General features: G+C 40.7%; 1 protein-coding gene across 5 annotated transcripts in view; it reads right to left on the bottom strand.

Moving 5' to 3' along the window:
- The window catches only part of MYO16 (myosin XVI), a 627,399-nt gene that overhangs the window by 230,734 nt on the left and 375,057 nt on the right, over positions 1–21,608 (bottom strand). For all 5 annotated transcript variants that reach the window (XM_038387064.2, XM_038387062.2, XM_043509217.1 and 2 more), the window contains exon 16: positions 5,454–5,601. In XM_038387064.2, coding sequence (XP_038242992.1) covers positions 5,454–5,601 — 148 coding nt within the window. The remainder of the gene's footprint in view (positions 1–5,453; positions 5,602–21,608) is intronic.

The raw sequence follows: 21,608 nt of genomic DNA, 5'->3' as shown, positions 1-21,608 counted from the left end.
ATTTTAATTATTATTGTTCTTTATTTTATTTTATTTTATTTTATTTTATTTTGCTGTTATCTAGTTGAAGCTGTGAACAGATGACCAATTTAAGAGGGAAAAAAAGGAAGAGTTACTTAGCCTACAGTAACTGTGATTCTTCAAGTTGTGTTGTTCACATGGATTCCACTCTTGATCTGCATGTGCCCCTTGCACTCAAGATTAGATTATTCTGAGCAGCAGTGTAAGTTGGGGTTTTGCCTGTGTCCTAGATGTCCCTGTGCCATGCTGCTCAAGGACATAAAGCATAAAGGAGGCTCAGCTGTTCCTCACCTTCTTCACCAATACAGAATCCTGGAAGAGTAAGACTCCGTAATAGTGGAATGGAGGATGAGTTGTGAAATCCATCTGGACAACACATCTTGATGCACTACAGTTACTGTAAGGTAAGCCACTGCTCTTTCTTCTTTGAGTGACTGTCCACATGGATCTCACTCTTGGTGATTAAGAAACAGTTATCTGTTTCCTTGGAGGTAGGTATATGAAATCTTCTTTAACAAAGACTGGATGACAGCCCTACTAAAAAAGGCATCTGCTCTAAAAGCATCTACCAAAAATAGAGTCTTGTAAATGTGTGGACTTAGCTTCATGTAGCTGCCCTACAAATTTCAGAAATAGGAACATTCTTGAAACAGGCAGCAGAGGCTGTCTGAGCTACACATAAGAACATAAGAATGGTCATATTGGGACAGACCAAAGGTCCATCCAGCCCAGTATCCGGTCTTCTGACAGTGGCCAATGCCAGGTGCCCCAGAGGGAGTGAACCTAACAGGTAATGATCAAGTGATCTCTCTCCTGCCATCCATCTCCACCCTCTGACAAACAAAGGCTAGGGACACCATTCCTTACCCATCCTGGCTAATAGCCATTAATGGACTTAACCTCCATGAATCTATCCAGTTCTCTTTTAAACCTGTTATAGTCCTAGCCTTCACAACCTCCTCCGGCAAGGAGTTCCACAGGTTGACTGTGTGCTGTGTGAAGAAGAACTTCCTTTTATTTGTTTTAAACCTGCTGCCCATTAATTTCATTTGGTGGCCCCTAGTTCTTATATTATGGGAACAAGTAAATAACTTTTCCTTGTTCACTTTCTCCACACCACTCATGATTTTATATACCTCTATCATATCCCCCCTTAGTCTCCTCTTTTCCAAGCTGAAAAGTCCTAGCCTATTTAATCTCTCCTCATATGGGACCCGTTCCAAACCCCTAATCATTTAGTTGCCCTTTTCAGAAACTTTTCTAATGCCAGTATATCTTTTTTGAGATGAGGGGTGTATGCGGTATTCAGGATGTGGGCATAGCATGGATTTATATAAGGGCAATAAGATATTCTCCGTCTTATTCTCTATTCCTTTTTTAATGATTCCTAACATCCCGTTTGCTTTTTTGACTGCCTCTGCACACTGCGTGGACGTCTTCAGAGAACTATCCACGATGACTCCAAGATCTTTCTCCTGATTACTTGTAGCTAAATTATCCCCCATCATATTGTACGTATAGTTGGGGTTATTTTTTCCAATGTGCATTACTTTACATTTATCCACATTAAATTTCATTTGCCATTTTGTTGCCCAATCACTTAGTTTTGTGAGATCTTTTTGAACTTCTTCACAGTCTGCTTTGGTCTTAACTATCTTGAGCAGTTTAGTATCATCTGCAAATTTTGCCACCTCACTGTTTACCCCTTTCTCCAGATCATTTATGAATAAGTCCTAGGACTGACCCTTGGGGAACACCACTAGTTACCCCTCTCCATTCTGAAAATTTACCATTTATTCCTACCCTTTGTTCCCTGTCTTTTAACCAGTTCTCAGTCCATGAAAGGATCTTCCATCTTATCCCATGACAACTTAATTTACGTAAGAGCCTTTGGTGAGGGACCTCATCAAAGGCTTTCTAAGTACACTGGATCCCCCTTGTCCACATGTTTGTTGACCCCTTCAAAGAACTCTAATAGATTAGTAAGACATGATCTCCCTTTACAGAAACCATGTTGATTTTTGCGCAACAATTTATGTTCTTCTATGTATCTGGCAATTTTATTTCTTACTATTGTTTCAACTAATTTGCCCGGTACTGACGTAAGACTTATCACTCTGTAATTGTCAGGATCACCTCTGGAGCCCTTTGTTAGGATATAGATATTCAGGCCTGTCTGTAAAGGCCTGTACTCTAAGAATTTTAGGTGTATTCCTATCACTTGGCTAGTTATAGAGGTTTAAAGAATCAAAATCACTGTCTGCCAGCATAAGGTCCTTCTCTTACTGTGACAGTCTGAGGCCCTGTGCTTAGGCTAAGGCCTTTGGCTAAGCAGCAGAGGCAGCCATAAGCTGGGAAGCGACCGGTCACATCCTCACATTCCAAACTAGTCACATTGAAATAAGGTGCTATTGGGCTGTTAGGAATACAGTCCTGTCCTGATAATGCCTATCACCTCCAGAGAAAGGGAAGTGCCTAGAAGATGTGAAAGGAAACTTAGTTTGATAGCATCCTGTCTAGCAAGAACTCACTTATCAATAGCTGGGATGTGAAATCCTCACTTCTGTATTGTTTTGTCATTATAGTTCCCACTTTGCCATTGTTTGTCTGTATAATCTCTGTCTGCTTCTGTGATTCTTTCTGTCTGCTGTATAATTAATTTTGCTGGGGGTAAACTAATTAAGATGGTGGGATATAATTGGTTACATAATCATGTTACAATATGTTAGGACTGGGTAGTAAAATTTCAGGAAAATGATTGGTTAAGGTATAGCTAAGCAGAACTCAAGTTTTACTATATAGTCTGCAGTCAATCAGGAAGTGGGTGGGGGTGTATGGGTGGAAATGGGAACAGGGAATGGGGGTGGGGAAATTGGAATCATGTTTTGCTAAAGGGGGAAATGGGAACAGGGAATGGGGTGGGGAAATTGGAATAATGTTTGGCTAAGGGCAGGAATGGGAACAGGGACACAGGTGTAAGGCTCTGCGGTGTCAGCTGGGAAGGGGGACACGAAGGAAGGAAACTGGAATGATGCTTGCTGGAAGTTCACCCCAATAAACATTGAATTGTTTGCACCTTTGGAATTCGGGTATTGTTGCTCACTATTCATGTGAGAAGGACTAGGGAAGTAAGTGGGTGAAGGAATAACACCCTTTTAAAATATTGGTATTACATTAGCTATCTTCCAGTCATTGGGTACAGAAGCTGATTTAAAGGACAGGTTACAAACCATAGTTAATAGTTCTGCAATTTCACATTTGAGTTCTTTCAGAACTCTTGGGTGAATACCATCTGGTCCCGGTGACTTGTTACTGTTAAGTTTCTCAATTAATTCCAAAAGCTCCTCTAGTGACACTTCAATCTGTGACAATTCCTCAGATCTGTCACCTACAAAAGATAGCTCAGGTTTCGGAATCTGCCTAACATCCTCAGCCATGAAGACTGAATATCTTAAGTGATCACTCTCCTTACAGTGTGGTATGATAAACCCATTGTTTCATGTTCTCTGTGTGTGTGTATATAAATCTCTCCTCTGTTTTTTCCACCAAATGCATCCGATGAAGTGAGCTGTAGCTCACGAAAGCTTATGCTCTAATAAATTTGTTAGTCTCTAAGGTGCCACAAGTACTCCTTTTCTTTTTGAGAATTCATTTAGTTTCTCTGTGATGACTTTATTGTTGTTAAGTGCTCCTTTTGTATCTCGATCATCCAGGGGCCCCAATGGTTGTGGAATGAGCTCTATTATGGATAGGTGGATCTAACTTGGCTATCTTCTAATAAATTCTTATAGAATGGACACCTATTCTGATAATCTTTGTGAGGGTAGTGCCTGACCCTTAAGTCTATCAGCAAAAGCCATAAACTGTCTAGATACTGTATGTTCCTGAGTGTTTTTGTCCTGTTAAGGTACCATGACAATACCCTTATTACATCAAGTATATGAAGTTTAGCTTCCACTGGGGTTGAGTGCATCTTGGGGAAGGAAGCTGGGAGATGAATAAATTTGTTCAAATGGAATTCTGTAACAACTTTGAGACAGAGCTTGGGATGAGGCCTAAAGTGACTGTCTTTATGAAACATGGCATAAGGGAGACACTGCCATGAGGGCCTGTATCTCCCTTACCATTTGAGCTGATGTAATGGCTACTAAAAAGTCAGTCTTCATTGATACGTGGTAGAGGGAATAGGTTTGTTAAGGACTCAAAGCTGGTACCCATCAATCCTGTTAATAATATACTGAGGTGCCAAGAAGAAGGGGATCCCAAACTGGGAGGAAAAAAAAAGCCTGTAAGGAATCTAGTCACTGAAGGGTGAGAAAATATAGCATAGCCCTGGATAGGAGAACAATGTGCAGATGTTGGTGCCATATGAATCTTATGGAATTAACAGAAAGTCCAGATTGTTTAAGGGCTAATAAATAGTCTGGTAGAGCTAAAATGGGTGTTGTTGAGGATAACATCTGGTACTAAGATGATCAGCTGGTTTGGGTTCTCTACAAGTCAGGTTACTTTGTAGCAAGACAGGGTGTGAATCTAGAGTGTACCAGTTTGCCGCACAGTGTGGACACTGAATGTGCTGGAGTGGAGTCTGGCTTGCTACTGCACTCCGGGATGTTCAGTGGACCATGTAGCAGTATCCACAGAAAACATTACTGTGTGGCAATATGGGGTGTTGTAGATTCACACTTTGGCTTGCTGCACAGCAACTTGCCATGTAGACAAGGCCTTAGTCAGTCTAGCTGAGACTTTCCTGCTTTGGAGCAGAATGGTCTGAACGTCCCTGAACAGCTTCTTTTGATGACTGTTAGCCAGCCAGCATCCAGATTGTCAAATGTTTGGAATGTCAGATCTGACTGTTGTGCTGTGAGACTGTGTTGGGCAAAGCAGGCAAAATGACATGGGGCTGCGCTGAGCGCTTCACCAGATCTGAATGCCATAACTGCCTGGCCCCTGCTGGGACTCTCATGTGCATAGATCCTGCAAGATCTTGCCTCAGCTTCTTCAGGACTCTCGGTATCATGAGGATCAGGGTAAGGCATACATCAGTCCCAGAGTCCAGGGGAGGAAAAAGGCATCTGACAGGAATCCCTGGCTGGAGGCCTCTCTGGAACAGAACACTAGCATTTTTTGTTCTGGTCTGGAACAAACAGCTATAGAAATGGTTATCCCCTTTTTCAAAAAAATTCTAGGGCACAGGCCTGGCCTCCACATAAACTTATTGCCAAAAGAATCTAATCTCATGTGCCTGGGTTACATGAAATCCATGTGGACAATCACTTAAAAAAGAACAATAATTTTAAGCAAACATCTTTTCAAAATGATGACTCTGTGTTCAACAGAAGTTGAAGGTGCTCAGCATCTCTGAGAATTAAGGCATTAAATAGAAAAAAAATTATATTAGCTCCATAGCAAACATGAAATTGGTCTCCTACCTGTGTGCAGACAAATTACTGAGGTACAAGCCGTACTTTTCTTCAGAGGACAGCCCATCCATCAACAAGTAAAAAACAAGAAAATTGCTTTGGTTGAGAGGCTGCATGACAACACGGGACTTCTCCAGCATGTACGTATAAATCCTTGCTGATTAAAACAAACAAACAAACAAGTGAATCATTAAATGGATTGTTTTTGACGTAAATTAAAAACCATTAGCTATCACAAAAGATGGAAAATAGACATTTACGCCTTATAAAAGGATCTAATAGTACAAGATGAAAGACAAACATAAATCTAATGCAAGAGCCACAGTCAAAACGCTGCCAGTAAAAACTCAAGAGGTTATAAATATAATGGGTAAAATCCTGGCTCCACTGAGAGTTAATGGCAAAACTCTCTATTGGTGAGATTGGTAATATTGGTGGTCTTATATATTTGGTTTTGCTTATCAGAGGAAACAGTAGTCAAACCCTTGAAAGAGGGAGAAACAGACCAAGTATAATGTAACTATAAACCTTCCCTGAAATAAGAAAAGAAAGAAACTGAAGTTAAAATAAAATGCAGATATTATTTTGTATTGGTTATGCACTCAAAGGAAATGCACTCAAAAAACCTTAACGCTAAATCAAACATGTTTTGTATACAGGATAATATCAGTACTGTATATTCGGTACAGTATGCAGCTAGTTTCAACATAAACTTCAGTGCAACATAAGCATTTAATAACTACTGATAAAATATTTATGACAGATGGTATGGATCTCTAAGTGTTTATGACAGATGGTACGGTCCCTAATTCACAACAGAAATTTAGCATGTAGATGTGGGGATGGGTGTTGTGTTGAAGAAAACCCCAATCTGTTTGTCTGAAAAGATGATACAGAAATTGGCTGGGGCAGAGGTATGCAGACTGCTCTGTGAAATGCAGCATCTGGGCTGGATCACTGAACCTTTAGAGGACAACCAATGAGCATCACTGAGGGACTTTGTGTCCTTGCTGATCCATCTCCTGGAGTGGGCAGTGAACCAAGACCCTACTGTGCATATACAGAACTGGATAAGACTGGTGTGGGGTGAGGTGTGGCAGGCCTGGTTCAAAGGAAACATGTCTGGACATGCAAGCTGACCCAGAAGGATGGATTAGATAAAACAGATGGTCTGCAAGCAGGCTGACTAAAGAGTGGTCAGAGGAGAGAACTGCTTTTATGAGATGTAAACTATTCATTCACTTCTCATTCTTCTTCTGAGAATGCCTATTTATTTTGCTCATTCGAAGTGTAAACCTAAATACAGTAAGCACTGTTTCTTTTATTTGAATTCTATTTGCTCTCTCTTTTTAATAAATCTTGTTTTGGTTATGCTTACTGGAGTATGAATAGTTGGTTCCATACAAACATCCACGAAGAGAGGTGCAGAAAAGTAAAGCATTTCTGGATACTACACTTCCTTCTCAGTCTCAATCAAGGAGCATAGACAAAGGTGTCTACTCCCAGTAAGTTGGGTTGCCATTAGGCTGCAGTAGATGAACATATGGGGAAAAGTCAAAGGAGGTGAGAGTTGAGGTGAGAGTGGGGTGTTGGTCACAGTGTGCATTGTAATGGATTTAAAGCTGTGTATGTAACTGTTCTAACTGTGTGTTTTGGGTATTGCACTTTTACATTTCTGGAAGTCTTCTGTTTCCTAGAACATGGTTCTCAAAGCCAGTCCACTGCTTGTCCAGGGAAAGCCCCGGGCGGGCCAGGCCGGTTTGTTTACTTGCCACGTCCGCAGGTTCGGCTGATCGCAGCTGCCACTGGCCGTGGTTCGCCACTCCAGACCAATGGGGGCTGCGGGAAGCAATGTGGGCCAAGGGACGTGCTGGCCGCCCTTCCCGCAGCCCCCATTGGCCTGGAGTGGCAAACTGCAGCTAGTGGGAGCCGTGATTGGCCGAACCAGCGGATCGCGGCAGGTAAACAAACTGGTCCGGACCGCCAGGGGCTTTCCCTGAACAAGCGGCAGACTGGCCTTGAGAACCACTGTCCTAGAAGCAGCCACCATTTCTGTTCAATTTAGATACAACCTGTTATAGAAGATATACACATTGGATCCATACATACACTGTCTTGCATCTTGTGTAGTCATTTATGTGCAAAGAGAGTGAAAAGTAGTTATAAAATGATTCCATTCTGATTTGAAAGAATTATACACCCATTTTTCACAAGTGTAAATGATTGGAAAAGGTGCAAGGCAGTGGAAAATTGGGCCCACTGTACTCTCATGGAAACTCCCCCTCTCCTTTTTGTTGTTTTCCTTTAAAGTCATTTACACTGAAAGTTTCCCATTGTATATATAAAACATAATTGTTATAATGATAAGGATTTCAGTGCAAAAATTCCCACTGGCAGTGCCAAGCTCTGACTTAGTCTCGAACGCTGCCATTAGCAATCAAAATCACTATCACAATTTTTTCCCTAAATAAAGATGTTAGGACAGATACTTCAGGGCTGTATGGCTGCTTTGTGCCACATGTGACATAATCTTGCCCTAAAGCCATGATTTTAATCATTCCACAGAGGATGAACCCACTGGGGTCACACAGCCAGCGCAGGACGTAGAGCCAGCATGTCAGTCATCCAGCCTACTGTTGGTATAGTAAGAAAAAGGGGACAACGGTGGAAGAAAGAGATGTGTCTTGAAAACCATTATGCTGATCCTGGCCTGTGTTTTAGCCCCCGTTTTATTGTTGCTGCACAGCATTTACTGCAGCACTACTACTCTAACACAGATAGACAGCACAGGGAATCTGGCCTGAACAGAACTGCCCAAGAATCAGAGTCATTACATGACTGTGGTTCCACCAAAGTGGAATAGAAAATATCAATTTGATTGATTAATAAGTTAAACATTCAGTGATGGCGAACACTTGTACATGCCAACACTATCAGGCCTTATTTAGGCAGTCAAAACTAAAACCAACCTCATTCAACTACTTTAAGAAATCCACTTAAATAAGGATAAATATGCCTATTAATCATCTTGGTTTGCTCATCTCCAGATATGGGAAGAACTGTTAAGAACTATCAGGTTTCTGATCAGCATGAATCAAAAACATCATTCTCTTAAAACAGCTTAATGGAATTCAGAAACAAACCTAACAGTGCACTATTCTTCTATAAGGTGAAATAAGTTTTTTTAATCTGTGTGTGAAATAAAATGTATAAAGTTAAGGAAATATAATAGAGTTCTAAACCAAAGATGTACTGTATTATTTTTGTCCAGTAGAAATTATGCCTATACACAGCGAGGAAATTATCACTCCCTTTCATAGATCACTTGACCTACTCAGTAGTTACAAAGTCAGCAAGCAGACTCTGTATTGTAAGTGTGGACATTGGGTCCTTTTTTCAGCAAATCATTCTTTGAAACTGCATCTCTCTCTCTATCTCTCAAAGACCGTGCTGTCTTCAGCAGAGCTGTTCCAAAAGACAAAATAATGTTTGATAGATTAGAGCTGAACCATTTTGTGAGAATATATCAGAGAGCTGTTTTGGCTCCAGTCTCTTCACTTTTTGTATAACAAAAAATAATACTCTGAAAAGTGGTTGAGACCTGAAACCATGTTTTTTAGCCAATCACCAGTACTTGTAAAATACTGTTTCCTATGCTGTAATGACAAACATTGAGGGGAAAATAAATTCTGCTTCATCTCATGAATCAGGCTATGCCCTTATGCTTTAATGCTATGGCACTTACTCTCAGAAATAATGGCTTTCTTTCTGAAAGTGAGGCTTGGGAGCAGAGAAGTAGGAAACTTTCAGACTTGATTTCCTTTGGGCTTAACTGCTGACTTTCTTTTCAGATTTTTGAGAAGCTGAATGACCCTGGCTTACTTCCTTATATCCATGACAGCCAGGTGTCAACTGACTCAGGAATACATTTTTTCCTCCAACATACTGAAATGTCCACATTGGGTCTCAATTAACTTCTGGCAATACTAAAATCATCTGGTATCATTTCTGTGCAATCAGTCTCTTCAGTGACTAAGGAATAAATATAAACAACTACTATAGTCTATCAGGCAAGCTCCAACTTCCATTAAACATTTAACATTTAATTTGCTAGAAACTATTGTTCTTTGAGAGTCACCACTATGCATTCCCACTTTTGGGAGTTGTCCATTGATGGTAAGTTTGCGGCAAAGTGGGAATGCTGAAGCCATCAAAGAAGAAATAGCAGTCGCTTCAGATTATAGTTAGCATATTCCCAGAAAGGTAATACACAGAATGATGCTCTGAGAAACAACAGTAGGGCACCTGAGAAATTTTAGGAGGTCTTCTCAGTGTTAGATAGAGCTTGAGGGGGACAAGAAGAAACATTCTGGGACTGCATTGCTTTGGGGAAGGTGGAAGTTCAGACTGTGAGGTCCATTAGACAGCTATGGAACTTCAGGACCTCACCAGACTGTAATTTAGGAGTGGTCCTGGACTCCTTACTTACATTAAACTCTCACAGAGCAGGATCTAGGAGTAACACTTTCTACCATCTTCACATGACTGGTAGACTGCCTACCATCCTGGAGCACGATGACTTGACCTTCGTTATACATGCAGCTGGACTATAGCAATGTGATATCCATGGCACGAACCATTAATCCTTCAGAAACTCTGAGTACATAATGCTGCAGAACATCTCCTCAACAACATGGGCTACCACAAGTGCATCAACCCTGTCCTCTGCTTTCTACACTGATTTTCTATTGAGTCAAGTTCAAACTCTTGGTCCTTATCTTCAAGGCACTCAATGGCTTGGACCCAGCATATCTAAAAGATCACCTAAAGGTTGGAATAATAGCCAGCATGGGTTTGTCAAGCACAAATCATGCCGAATGAACCGAATTTCCTTCTTTGACAGGGTTACTGGCCTAGTGGATAGAGAGGAAGCAGTAGATGTGATATATTTTGTTTCTGGTAAGGCTTTTACGTTGTCCCACATGCTGTTTTCATAAGCAAAGTAAGGAAATGTGGTTTAATTGAAATTAACTATAAGTGGGTGGAACAACTAGTTGAAAAACTGAACTCAAAGAGTAGTTATCAAGGGTTTGCTATCAAACAGAGAACATGTATTATGACTGTCAACAGATGGCTTAGGCAGTGGTGCTATAAGGAGGGCTTTGGGATGTATGGCCACTGGGAGGCATTCATGGACAGAGGACAGTTCTCTCGGGATGGACTTCATCTGAGTAGGGAAGGAAATAGACTTCTAGGAGCCAGGCTGGCACAACTGATAAAGAGAGCTTTAAACTAGGAATTTGGGGGAGATATCCAGGTAATCTCCACGCCAGATTTTAGCATTTAGAGGGAAGAAGACGAAGTAAGAAAGGATACAGCCGTGGGTAGGAGAATGTATATAAGGAGCAAGGGCAGTGTGGATACTAGTCTAATAGGTTATACTGACTGTAGAATGACTGTGCCTAATAGAGTACAAAATGTGAGCGAGGCCAAACAGCAAAAATTAAGATTTTTGTACACCAATGCAAGGAGCCTAGGTAACAAAATGGAGGAACTAGAGCTACTGGTGCAGGAAGTGAAACCAGATATTATAGGAATAACAGAAACATGGTGGAATAGTAGTCATGACTGGACTACAGGTATTGAAGGGTATGTGCTGTTTAGGAAAGACAGAAACAAAGGTAAAGGTGGTGGAGTAGCATTGTATATCAATGATGAGGTAGAATGTAAAGAAATAAGAAGCGATGCAATGGATAAGACAGAGTCCGTCTGGGCAAAATTACATTGGGGAAGATAACTAGTAAAGCCTCTCCTACGATAGTGCTTGGGGTGTGCTATAGAGCTCCGGGATCTAATTTGGATATGGATAGAGCCCTTTTTAATGTTTTTAATAAAGTAAATACTAATGGAAACTGCATGATCATGGGAGACTTTAACTTCCCAGATATAGACTGGAGGACCAGTGCTAGTAATAATAATAGGGCTCAGATTTTCCTAGATGCGATAGCTGATGGATTCCTTCATCAAGTAGTTGCTGAACCGACTAGAGGGGATGCCATTTTAGATTTAATTTTGGTGACTAGTGAGGACCTCATAGAAGAAATGGTTGTAGGGGATAATCTTGGCTCAAGTGATCATGAGCTAATTCAGTTCAAACTGAACGGAAGGATTAACAAAAATAAATCTGCAACTAGAGTTTTTGATTTCAAAAGGGCTGACTTTCAAAAATTAAGGAAATTAGTTAGGGAAGTGGATTGGATTGAAGAATTTATGGATCTAAAGGTAGAGGAGGCCCGGGATTACTTTAAATCAAAGCTGCAGAAGCTATCGGAAGCCTGTATCCCAAGAAAGGGGAAAAAATTCATAGGAAGGAGTTGTAGACCAAGCTGGATGAGCAAGCATCTTAGAGAAGTGATTAAGAAGAAGCAGAAAGCATACAGGGAGTGGAAGATGGGAGGGATCAGCAAGGAAAGCTACCTTACTGAGGTCAAAACATGTAGGGATAAAGTGAGACAGGTTAAAAGCCGAGTAGAGTTGGACCTTGCAAAGGAAATTAAAACCAATAGTAAAAGGTTCTATAGCCATATAAATAAGAAGAAAACAAAGAAAGAAGAAGTGGGGCCGCTAAACACTGAGGATGGAGTGGAGGTTAAAGATAATCTAGGCATGGCCCAATATCTAAACAAATACTTTGCCTCAGTCTTTAATAAGGCTAAAGAGGATCTTAGGGATAATGGTAGAATGACAAATGGGAATGAGGATATGGAGGTAGATATTACCATATCTGAGGTAGAAGTGAAACTCAAACCGCTTATTGGGACTAAATCGGGGGGCCCAGATAATCTTCATCCAAGAATATTAAAAGAATTGGCACCTGAAATTGCAAGCCCATTAGCAAGAATTTTTAATGAATCTGTAAACTCAGGAGTAGTACCGAATGATTGGAGAATTGCTAATATAGTTCCTATTTTTAAGAAAGGAAAAAAAAGTGACCCAGGTAACTACAGGCCAGTTAGTTTGACATCTGTAGTATGCAAGGTCCTGGAAAAAATTTTGAGGGAGAAATTAGTTAAGGACATTGAAGTCAATGGTAAATGGGACAAAATACAACATGGTTTTACAAAAGGTAGATCGTGCCAAACCAACCTGATCTCCTTCTTTGAAAAAGTAACAGATTTTTTAGATAAAGGAAATGCAATGGATCTAATTTACCTAGATTTCAGTAAGGCATTTGATACTGTGCCACATGGGGAATTATTAGTTAAATTGGAGAAGATGGGGATCAATATGAACATCAAAAGGTGGATAAGGAATTAGTTAAAGGGGAGACTGCAACGGGTCCTACTGAAAGGCGAACTGTCAGGCTGGAGGGAGGTTACCAGTGGAGTTCCTCAGGGATCAGTTTTGGGACCAATCTTATTTAATCTTTTTATTACTGACCTTGGCACAAAAAGTGGGAGTGTGCTAATAAAGTTTGCAGATGATACAAAGCTGGGAGGTATTGCCAATTCAGAGAAGGATCGGGATATTATACAGGAGGATCTGGATGACCTTGTAAACTGGAGTAATAGTAATACGATGAAATTTAATAGTGAGAAGTGTAAGGTTATGCATTTAGGGATTAATAACAAGAATTTTAGTTATAAATTGGGGACGCATCAATTAGAAGTAACGGAAAAGGAGAAGGACCTTGGAGTATTGGTTGATCATAGGATGACTATGAGCTGCCAATGTGATATGGCTGTGAAAAAAGCTAATGCGGTTTTGGGATGCATCAGGAGAGGCATTTCCAGTAGGGATAAGGAAGTTTTAGTACCATTATACAAGGCATTGGTGAGACCTCACCTAGAATACTGTGTGCAGTTCTGGTCTCCCATGTTTAAAAAGGATGAATTCAAACTGGAGCAGGTACAGAGAAGGGCTACTAGGATGATCCGAGGAATGGAAAACTTGTCTTATGAAAGGAGACTTAAGGAGCTTGGCTTGTTTAGCCTAACTATAAGAAGTTTGAGGGGAGACATGATTGCTCTCTATAAATATATCAGAGGGATAAATACAGGAGAGGGAGAGGAATTATTTCAGCTCAGCACCAATGTGGACACAAGAACAAATGGGTATAAACTGGCCACCAGGAAGTTTAGACTTGAAATTAGACGAAGGTTTCTAACCATCAGAGAAGTGAAGTTTTGGAATAGCCTTCCAAGGGAAGCAGTGGGGGCAAAAGATCTATCTGGTTTTAAGATTCTACTCGATAAGTTTATGGAGGAGATGGTATGATGGGATAATGGGATTTTGGTAAGTAATTGATCTTTAAATATTCAGGGTAAATAGGACTAATTCCTTGAGATGGGATATTAGATGTATGGGATCTGAGTTACCCAGGAAAGAATTTTCTGTATTATCTGGCTGGTGAATCTTGCCCATATGCTCAGGGTTTAGCTGATCACCATATTTGGGGTTGGGAAGGAATTTTCCTCCAAGGCAGATTGGATAGGCCCTGGAGGTTTTTCGCCTTCCTCTGTAGCATGGGGCACTTGAGGGAGGCTTCTCTGCTCCTTGAAGTCTTTAAACCATGATTTGAGGACTTCAATAGCTCAGACATAGGTGAGGTTTTTCGTAGGAGTGTGTGGGTGAGATTTTGTGGCCTGCACTGTGCAGGAGGTCGGACTAGATGATCAGAATGGTCCCTTCTGACCTTAGTATCTATGAATCTATGTATATTGTAGGGTTCTGCAGGGGTCTGTCATGGGTCTGATATTATTCAATACTTTCATTAATAGCTTGGATAATGGACTGAAGAGTATCCTTATAAAATCTGTGGATGACACCCAACTTGGACAGGTTGCAAGCACTTTGGAGAACAGGATTAGAATTCAAAATGACCTTAACAAATTGTAGAATTGGTCTGAATTCACAAGTTTTCTGCAGTCTAGAGCACGGGTCACTTTCAGCTTTAAACTAGTATAAATGGGGAATATCTATTATGTGATGTCTTTAAATCATGATTTTAGGACTTCAGTAAATCAGCCAGAGGTTATGGGACTGTTACAGGAGTGGGTTGGTGAGGTTCTGTGGCCTGAAATGTACAGCAGGTCAGACTGAATGATCATGATGGTCCCTTCTGGCCTTAAAGGTCTATGAGACGAAATTCAATAAAGGCAAGTTAAAAGCTCTACATTAGGAAGTTAAAAAAAATCAAACAAACAATTACAAGTTGGGGAATCACTGACTAAACAATAGTACTACTGAAAGGGATCTGGGGATTATAGTGGATTACTAATTGAATATGAACCAGCAATGTGATGCAGGTATGAAAAATACTATTGTTCCCCTCTACTCAGTACTGATGAGTCATCAGCTGGAGTATTGTCTCCAGTTTTGGTAGCTAAACTTTTAAGAAAGATGTGGATGAGTTGGAGAGAGTCCAGAGAAGTACAACAAAAATTATAGGAAGTTTAGAAAACCTGACCTAAAAAGAAAGGTAAAAAACACTGGGCATGTTTAATCTTGAGAAAAGAAGACCAAGGGGGGACCCAATACCAGTTTTCAAACATGTTAAGGGCTGTTAGAAAGAGGATGGTTATCAGTTGTTCTCCATGTGCACTTAAGATAGGACAAGAAGTAATTGGCTTAATCCGCAGCAAGAGAGATTTAGATTAGCTGTTAGGAAATTATCCATAAAGTTAGAAAAATTTAAGTACCAGAATAGGTTACCAAGCAAGGTTGTGGAATCCCCATCATTGGAGATTTTTAAGAAAGGTTAGACAATCACCCCTCAGAGATGGTCTAGGTATACTTGGTTCTGCCTCAGTATTGGGGGATGGACTAGATGACCTGTCACGGTCTCTTTCAGTCCTACATTTCTATGATTCTATGTAGACTGTGACTGACAACTCCGCTTCTCAGGCAAAATGGAATTTTCTTCTATAAAGGTAAACCTCATCTGTAAGCAGATGGAGCTCTTTCAGGGGCTTGCTGGAAGCTGTTGATGTTTGGATGTGGTAAGGTTATTTATTATGTACACACTATGTGATTGTATTACAGAAGGCAAGGTCAAAGAAATACACCTTGATTTTCAATCAGAAGATGGTGAGATTTGTGATGGTCCTTGAATTTCCTCAGAAACTAAGAACCATCAGAAAGCTCACCACTTTCTGCTCCAAAACCACGGTGTGTTTCTTTGGCCTGCCTTCTCTAATATAAATTCATAGCAATATGTATATAAAAAAAGATAAATAACCCTAGCAAATACAAGCACTCAACTGCATACACCATTCCTACCTTGGGGGGAAGATGAAAGAAAGAATAACCATTTGTGGCAGATGTTAGTCATATTACTTAATGTACTACAGGAAGGCCCTCAGATACTATTATGATGAAGGAGGTATAAGACCCTATAGAGAAGAGAAGAGAAGAAATAGGAATCCTGTATCTTTAAACCAACAACAGGATTTTGTTATTTTTTAAGACTCTGACTTATGAGGACTATCAGTCTCCATTTTTCAGCTGTGCACTAAGGCACATTTTTAGGGTGAAAAATGTCCTTTCTAATTAGGGCTGTCAGTTAATCGCAGTTAACTCAAGCGATTAACTCAAAACAAATTAACTCTATTAAAAAAATTAATTGGGATTAATCGCAGTTTTAATCACACTGTTAAACAATAATAGAATACCAACTGAAATTTATTATAAATATGTTTGGAGGTTTTTCTACATTTTAAAATATATTGATTTCAATTACAATGCAGAATACAAAGTATACATTGATCATTTTATATGATTATTTTTATTATAAATATTTGCACTGTAAAAAGATAAAATAAATAGTATTTTTCAATTTACCTCATACAATCTCTTTATCGTGCAAGTGCAACTTACAAATGTAGATTTTTCTTGGTTCCATACTGCACTCAAAAACAAAACAATGTAAAACTTCAGAGCGCATCAGTATGCTGCTCTTTTAAGACTGCTGACAGCATGTTCCACACTTCATCCCTCTCAGATTTTGGAAGGCACTGCAGATTCTTAAACCTTGGGTTGAGTGCTGTAGTTATCTTTAGAAATCTAACATTGGTACTGTGGCATTATGCCCCATATTCTTCATAGTAATATTATTATGAGTATGGCCAAATTATGATGTATTTTGTGCAAGATAAGGCATGTGAGACATCATTGGAAAGGTTATGATTTACTGAATATGATTACCCTACTTGTATGCATAAATCATTTTTGTATCTGAAGTTAGGAATATTGTCTATACATCTATTACAAATGTGTTTACACTTGGGGAACGCCCACTAGACAGAATACAATCAGTCTAGATGGCTCGCTTGGAAGAGCGATTTGGGAGAACCATAGGTTTCAGAAGATGCTAATCACCCACCTGCCTCAAACAGCCTCTGAGTTATGACTGCAGGGACATGTGACCAAGTCACCTGCTACTAGACTCCATGATACTACTAGTGTTTTTCCACTGACTTGGGATGGGGAATCAACCTGCGAGACAAAGGATTCCCGCCATATGCAAAAACTATTTAAGGAAGGGGAGTGAAACTATTATGGTTCGTTCTTCATTGACTCCCTGCCCAAGAAAGAGGACTCCTGGAAACACCTGAGAAACAAACGGACTGAACTAGGGGGAAGGGCTGAACCCAAGCTAGAGGGTTGTCTAGCCTCTGAATGGAATATCTAGAGATTTAAGCCGCAAACAAGTGCAGCTTGCCTTCAAGACTCTCTGCAAACTGCCTAGAACAACATTTAGGGTGAGAATTTGCTATTCATATCCAATTTAATTAGAATATTAAGCTTAGATTGAGTTTTTGTTTTATTTGCTAGGTATTCTGCTTTGATTTCTTTGCTATCCCTTATAATAACTTAAAATCTATCTTTGTAGTTAATAAACTTGTTTTGTTTTGTCTAAAACCAGTGCATGTAAAAATCATAACTTGGGACAGAAAGCTGTATATATCCCTCTCCACATTGAGGGAGAGGGCACATTTCATGAGCATACTCTGTACAGTTCTCTGTGCAGTGCAAGACAACACAATTTTGGGTTTACTCTCTAGAGATGGGTATGCACTCCAGTATTGGGTAATTCCTTAGCTGATGTCAGTGTCTGTGAGTTTCTGCAGCTGGATGTGTCCCCTAACTGTGTGCTGGTGAAAGTGTGAGACTGGGAGTGTGTCTGCAGCTTGTCACAGCATTACAGGGTGACAGGGAGCCTAGGCTTGTGGGTCAAGGAGGCTCAGTAATACCCCAGTCCTAGGTGGCACCCCGAAGGGGGAGGGAACCTGTCACAGGTAGCTTCTTTGTGTTTTGTCAAATCTGCAGTGAAAATGTTCTAAATTGAACAGCATGTGCTAGGTCGTCATCCAAGACTGCCATAACACAAAATATGTGGCAGAATGTGGATAAAACCACAGAGCAGCACACATACAATTCTCCCCCAAGGAGTTCAGTCACAAATTTAATTAAGGCACAGTTTTTTTAACGAGCATCATCCACACGGAAGCATGTCCTGTGGAATAGTGGTCGAAGCTGAAGGGGCATACAAATGTTTAGCATATCTGGCACGTAAATACCTTGCAACACCAGTTATAACAGTGCCATGCGAACACCTGTTCTCACGTTCAGGTGACATTGTAAATAAGCAGAAGGCAACATTACCTCCCTTAAATGTAAACAAACTTGTTTATCCAAGCGATTGGCTGAACAAGAAGTAAGACTGATGGGACTTGTTGGCTCTAAAGTTTTACATTGTGTTATTTTTGAGTGCATTTATGTAAAAACATTCAAAATTTTAAAGTTGCACTTTCACTATTAAGAGATTGCACTACATGTACTTGCATGAGGTGAATTGAAAAAATATTATCTTATCTTTTTTACAGTGCAAATATTTGTAATAAAATAATAATATAAAGTGAACACTGTACGCTTGGTATTCTATATTGCAATAGAAATAAATATATTTGAAAATGTAGAAAACATCCCAAATATTTAAATAAAAGGTATTCTATTGTTTAACAGTGTGATTAAAACTGCGATAAATCACATTTTTTTAATCTCATGATTAATCACAATTAATTTTTTAATAGTTTGACAGCCTTATTTCTAATGTATATACTTATTATATTCACATTCAGGGAAGGAACATGAAGCAGCCTTAACATTTGTTTCTCAGAATATTTGGGGCATGGAAATGAGCAAATTAGTCCTGTTTCTATTGTATAAAGCACAACTGTACTAAGTCGCCAAAATGGATACGAGATGTTATTGTTTGATGTAAAATTTAGGTCCTTTCTCATATGTTGAATCACTTGTGATAACAAATCACTGTATTACTTTGGAGGCTCTTACTCACTTCCTTCACACTGAATTATTGGCTGTAATTTTGTCAAGCATTCTCAGTTCTTGTTACACCTCAGTGTGCATCTTCTATGATAATTTGACGTGAGTCAGACCTCGTAACAAAACATCTTTCATTAAGGTTTCTAAACAACCTAAAATCTTGCCGGTCGTGACCTAATTTTTTAAGTTTTGTTTACAAACCAGCTGCATTTGTCCCTGTTTGCATAAATGTCAGTTATAAAATCACATCTCAAGAGCATCTGGTGCTTTTGATATTTACACTGTTCATTCATGTTTAAACAGTGCAAGAGACGGTAAATATTGCTGCAAATGCTCTTCCATAGAGATACCAAAATCACTGAGTGGGTTTTAATCTACAAGTCAATACAATGGGCCTGATCCTCTTCTGACGGTGGTATAAATCAGGTGTAACTTCACTGAAAAAACTGCAGTAAGATGGCCTATTTCAACTTACAGCTACTAACAACGTGTTAGCCACTTTTCCTGCTCCATTCCTTGTCTTCTGGAATCTTAGCATGTAAATGATGACATCTTAAACTCCCTCAGACTCAGTAAGAGTCACTGGGCCAAATTCAGAGGTGATGTGTAACCAGGTGTAAATTACATGTTAGTATATGTTAATGGACCTGATTCACCACCATATTATTCCAACCACTGAAATCAACAAAGTGATATAAAATTGAAGTAACAATCCTGAATCAGAGCCTGGAAGTTTAGCTGCATGTAATTCATGGTGGAGAAAGCTGGTTCAATGTGTGGCCCCAGATCAGTCAGTTAAGAATGTGTATTCTGAGAAAACAAAAAACAGACCCCAGGCATCTCAAACTGAGTACTCAAAATTAGTAGAAACTTTTGACCTTAATGCCTCAGTGGGTCTATTCTGCATCTGCAAAATGGAGATAATAATACCACCTCATCTCATAGGGTTGTTGTGAAAATAAATTTGTTAATGTTTGTGAAGCACGCAGATACTGTAACGATGAGTGCTATAGGAAAGTCCATGAACAAATAATAATTCTGTCTTCAGAGCAGGGTTTGAATAGTGTGCAGTACATTTAAGGCATGAGGCCACACATTGAACAATGATGATTATGAAGCTTGGTTGAGGTGGTGGAGTCAGAAGGTGGAATATTTCCCAGGGAATGCCTTGCTGCTAAATGATGAGCTAGCACTCGCCTGAGCCCTTAAGGGTTAATATGCTGTTGTTAACGTAGCCTCACACTCTACAAGGCAGCATGGACTGAGGCAGGAGGGAAGAAATACAATAGATGCAGGGTGGTAGTTGCAAAAACTGATCATGATGATGAGCCCATGATATCCAGCTGGAGCATACTGCTCCCTCCTCCTGACAGCATATGGACGGCTGCACAGGTGCTGACTTTCTAAAGTGCTGGGGGGTGCATGCATGAGTGAGAGATGTGCATTGCCCCTTTAAATACAGTGATGCCACTACAAGTATGTTGCCCTTTTAAGCAGATCAACCAGTTCACACAGGAAGCAACAGCTTCCAGCAAGCTCCCTCAGTTCTGTCCTGAAGCCCTGTCCCGCTCCTTCGCTTTGTGGAGAGAGGGTACAGAGTGCGGGGCAGAGGCAGAAGGATATCCTGACATCGAGCACCCCTCTCCTGCCCTCCCCCAGCAAGCAGGAAGCTCCAGAGACCAGCTCGAAGGCAGAGGGCAGGAGCAGCACGGCAGTGGGGGGAGGGCCACCTGAACTGCTGATGGGCAGCTGCCCAGCCACGTACCTTACAGGGAATTTAGGGTAGCTGATGGGGGTGGGGGAAAGCTGCCGATCCCTCCCCCCGTTCGGTTCTAATCCCCACGAGGAGGGGCTGCTCTTCCTGCAAGCTGTGGACAAAGCAGGCAGCTGCCAAACAATGTTATAAGGGAGCATTGCGCAACTTCCCTAATTGATCAGCAACATAACAACGAAACAACATTAACCAGGATGACTTTAAGTGAGGAGTTACTGTAGCTGCTTATCAGTGAGCATCTCCATTATTTGTCCTGTGGACAAAAACAGCACAGCATGATCATGTGGTGGGTTGCTCTCATTTCTTTGAGTGTCCCCTGCCCCCGGTGTCTACAGCAGTGCTGCCATCTTCTTCAGCTCCAGGTGCCCCTTGCAGGCTTTCAGTTAGCCTATGCAGGTCTTGTCTGCTTTGGCCTTCTAGCCAGGTCACACAGTCCAAACCCTTTCTCAGGTACAATATATTCAAATAGAAAAAGTTCCTTGCTCTTCACAATCAACTATAACTAAAAATTTTTTTTACCCTTCTGGGCTTAATTCTTTTTCCACAGTCAAGTCAGCAGGGTCCCTAAGCTCAGTTGTGTCCACAAACAAACCCTTCGATTTGGCTGTGGCCTAGTGTGATGGGATGTGCATACCCTGCACTAGACGAGAAAGGGTTAATCCCACACTATGGGTGGAGGAAATCCCACTCCTCATAACATGTTGGGCATTCTCCAATTGTTGTGCTAGTAGAAAGGAGAGCCGTTCAGCTCAGTCTGGGCTGACCACTGAGGAGGAAGCATGGTTGGTGGAGGCTCCAGGCTAAGAGCCGCTACAGCCCCTGACTGCAGGAACCAGAGATCCTGAGGACTCGACCGGAGACCTGCTACCTAAAGTTGATTGGTGGGAGTCAGAGTTCCAGAGAGCTACCCATGCCAGGGAACCCGGAGACCCCAACATCATATGGACTACAGCTTCAAGAAACACAGTAGGAAGGGGCCCAGGGAGGCGGAGTGAGTGGTATCTCCCACGCATGTAAAGTCAGTGTGTTGCAGTAGAATCCCT

This window comes from Dermochelys coriacea, chromosome 1 (assembly GCF_009764565.3).
Source record: "Dermochelys coriacea isolate rDerCor1 chromosome 1, rDerCor1.pri.v4, whole genome shotgun sequence".
NCBI lineage: Eukaryota > Metazoa > Chordata > Testudines > Dermochelyidae > Dermochelys > Dermochelys coriacea.
Note: the sequence above shows the minus strand (reverse complement) of the source record. Positions and strands in the feature narration are given on the sequence as shown.